Raw genomic sequence first — 2,823 nt, 5'->3', positions numbered from 1 at the left:
TTAAGCCCAAGTACCGTAAGGTCCGGTACCCCGTTTACCTCCCCCGATTCATTGAGGTTCCTGTCGCTGCTGAGATCTGCAGTCCTGAAATGGTCGCCAGTATCCAGAACTTTGGATCAACGCTACAAGCCCTGGAGGCGTCAGCACCCGTGTCCTTGTGCCTGCTTGAGAACCTGGCGGAGGACATACGCCAGTCTGACGCCATTTACCACGCTCAAAATGCAGATCTGCAGGGTGCTCTCACCGCTGCATGGGAACAAGGAAGATTACACGCCGACCACGCTGGTCGGCTCACCATGCAGCCCTTCCAGGACGCTCCTATGTATGCCCAGTCCGCGCTCACTGGCGTCCCTGAGTATCAAATCTATGCCCAGTGAACATCGTTTTGAAAAATTTGAATTGCATTGTCCAACTGTATAACCGGCTTGACTTTATTGTTCGAGAGCCCTAGTGGCGCCATACGCTGACGCCACCACTACGAAATTGGGGCAGTACGGACGACCCGGCATTTACGAGGTAGTAACACGTGTGTACCCGTCATCTATTGGATTGTTTGCAAGCCCAAGTGGCGTCATACGCTGACGCCGCCACATCTGAGCGGCACAAGGGGAATTGTCAATAAAACGGGGGAACTTCTTATTATCGTCCAGGAAAATCCTTCTTCACTGAACATGCTACGAAATCGAAACAGTACGGACCGGCATCTAAGAGGTAGAACACGTGATTACGCGTCACGCGCCCCCTCCAGCGACGTCCGGATTGGCCGTTCGGCTTATCCCTTGGTGTCGTTACCGGCCTGAGGCGTTCTTTACGTAGGCGGGGCTTTCTGCGAAAGGCTTATCCAATGGTGGCTTTCTGTGAAAGGCTTACCCGTGTCGGGTTGCATGTCTGTATCCGCACGCGTCACGCGTCGACCGAACGCGGGCGCGGGCTCGGGCGTTTTCGATGGCGTAGTAGTGCTTGTGTTCGCTCAAATCGTCGTCTCGAGTGAGGGCGACGGAAAGGGGTAGCTGCGTGGCGGTGGTGTCACGCGCGCAGTCTAGTCAGTATTAACCGAACCTCCAGAGGTGGGGGGTCGGGCGTGTGGTGGGCTCCCCTTGTGCGGCTTGATGTTGGACCCCCTGCCGGAGCCGCCATGTGGATTGTTCGCGAGCCGAAGTGGCGTAAGACGCTGACGCCGCCACATCTGAGCGGCACAAGGGGAATTGTCAATAAAAACGGGGGAAGTTCCTACTATCGTCCAGGAAAATCCTTATTCCCTAAACATACATACTGCTACGAAATCGGGACCGTACGGACGACCCGGCATCTAAGAGGTAGAACCATGTGATTACGCGTCATCTATTGATATTGTTATGCCCCACACACATACTACGCCGAAATGACGTGTTATTAATAGCATATATTCAACAACGATGACTTCTGACATGACGCCAGGCCAGTTCACTGAGCAGAAGTTCACGACTGAGGATGGTACTGAGGTCACCACTTCCGAGTGGAGGTCTGGACCCATGGTTACGCAGAGTACCACGTCGTACCACACTGGACCTATGGCCACGAGCACTATGTCTTACCATAGTGGTCCCACCACCACGTACGAGGACAGAACTGTAGAGTCGTCCGGCCTTTCCCCGACCTACGACTCTCAGGACAATCTCGTGCCCACTGGGCAGGCTGGCGCCGACTACTCTTTTTCAGGGTCTGTGAGGCAGGGGTCGTCTTACGCGGGCCGCGTGGCAGGCGCCACCTACGCCAGCCAGGCCTACACTGGAGGTCAGCGGACCTACGCTCAAGGGCAACAGCAGGCCTACGCTGTCACGGGAGGTGGTCAGCAGACCTACGTTGCAGGGGGTCAGCAGACCTACGTTGCAGGGGGTCAGCAGACCTACGTTGCAGGGGGTCAGCAGACCTACGTTGCAGGGGGGCAGCAGGCCGGCTACGTTGCAGGGGGACAGCAGGCCGGCTACGTTGCAGGGGGACAAGACGCCGGCTACGTTGCAGGGGGGCAAGACGCCGTCTACGTTGCAGGGGGGCAACAGGCCACCTACTCTACCACTGGAAGCCAACAGGCCACCTACTCTACCACTGGAAGCCAACAGGCATACGCCAACCATATGTCATACCCCTCTAACACTGAACGGGCCTATGCCCTCGCTAACACTGAGCGGGCCTACGCGCTCTCTGGCAGCCAGCATGCGTACTCTGGGGAGCAGCAGGTCTACACAGGCCAACAGACCTACGCCGGCCAGGCCTACCAGACCAACACTAGTGGGAGGTATACCGTTGGTGCTGGTAGCCGGCTGTCCAGCACTACCGGCCAAGTAATCAGAGGACAGGAGCGCGTGGTTGCAACGAATGTCATTGGGCACGAATACGGAGCTGAGAAGGTGATCAGCGTGAACGAGCGAGTCGACGAGAGCAGGACGCATGTTGTGAATGAACGCGTCGTTGAGTCGACGATGCGAGTACCTAAGAAGATCATCAGAGAGGAAATCATTGAAAAGGTTATTGTCGTTCCTGAGAAGATCATCCATGAAGAGATCATAGAGGAGGATGCCGTTATTCAGGAGAGAATCATTGAGGTCGCGAAGCCAATCATCGTCGAGAAGATTGTCGAGGTTCCTGAAATCGAAATTGTTGAGAAGGTCATCGAGGTTCCTGAGGTCCACATCCAGGAGAGGATTGTTCACGTCCCCAAGGTCGAGATCAGGGAGAACATTGTGGAAGTCCCTAAGATTGTGACCCAGGAGAAGATCGTAGAAGTTCCCGAGATTCAGTACAGAGACATCCCAGTCGAGCGCATCGTGGAGGTTGCAGAGGTTC

General features: G+C 55.7%; 2 protein-coding genes across 3 annotated transcripts; both read left to right on the top strand.

The window, feature by feature from the left end:
* Positions 1 to 89: 89 nt before the first annotated feature.
* KVP18_000280 (uncharacterized protein) lies at positions 90 to 377 on the top strand (the record flags this gene model as incomplete). The annotated part of the gene is made up of 1 exon (XM_067953470.1): positions 90 to 377. One exon carries the CDS (start codon positions 90 to 92, stop codon positions 375 to 377), a length of 288 nt encoding a protein of 95 aa, XP_067809931.1.
* Positions 378 to 1,415: 1,038 nt separating this feature from the next.
* On the top strand, positions 1,416 to 2,823 carry KVP18_000279 (uncharacterized protein; the record flags this gene model as incomplete). 2 transcript variants are annotated; one of them, XM_067953452.1, is made up of 1 exon in its annotated part: positions 1,416 to 2,823. In XM_067953452.1, a coding segment is annotated over one exon (1,408 nt), but the record flags the coding sequence as incomplete, so codon positions are not given. The 2 variants fall into 2 exon arrangements, with proteins under 2 accessions (XP_067809930.1, XP_067809929.1); XM_067953451.1 differs by having other exon boundaries at positions 1,428 to 2,810.

Source organism: the organism of the source record quoted next (genome assembly GCF_019968955.1).
Source record: "MAG: Porospora cf. gigantea A chromosome Unknown PgA_NODE_3154_length_2823_cov_399.445, whole genome shotgun sequence".
In the NCBI taxonomy this organism is placed as follows: domain Eukaryota; phylum Apicomplexa; class Conoidasida; order Eugregarinorida; family Porosporidae; genus Porospora; species Porospora cf. gigantea A.
This window is presented reverse-complemented; position numbering and strand designations above follow the sequence as displayed.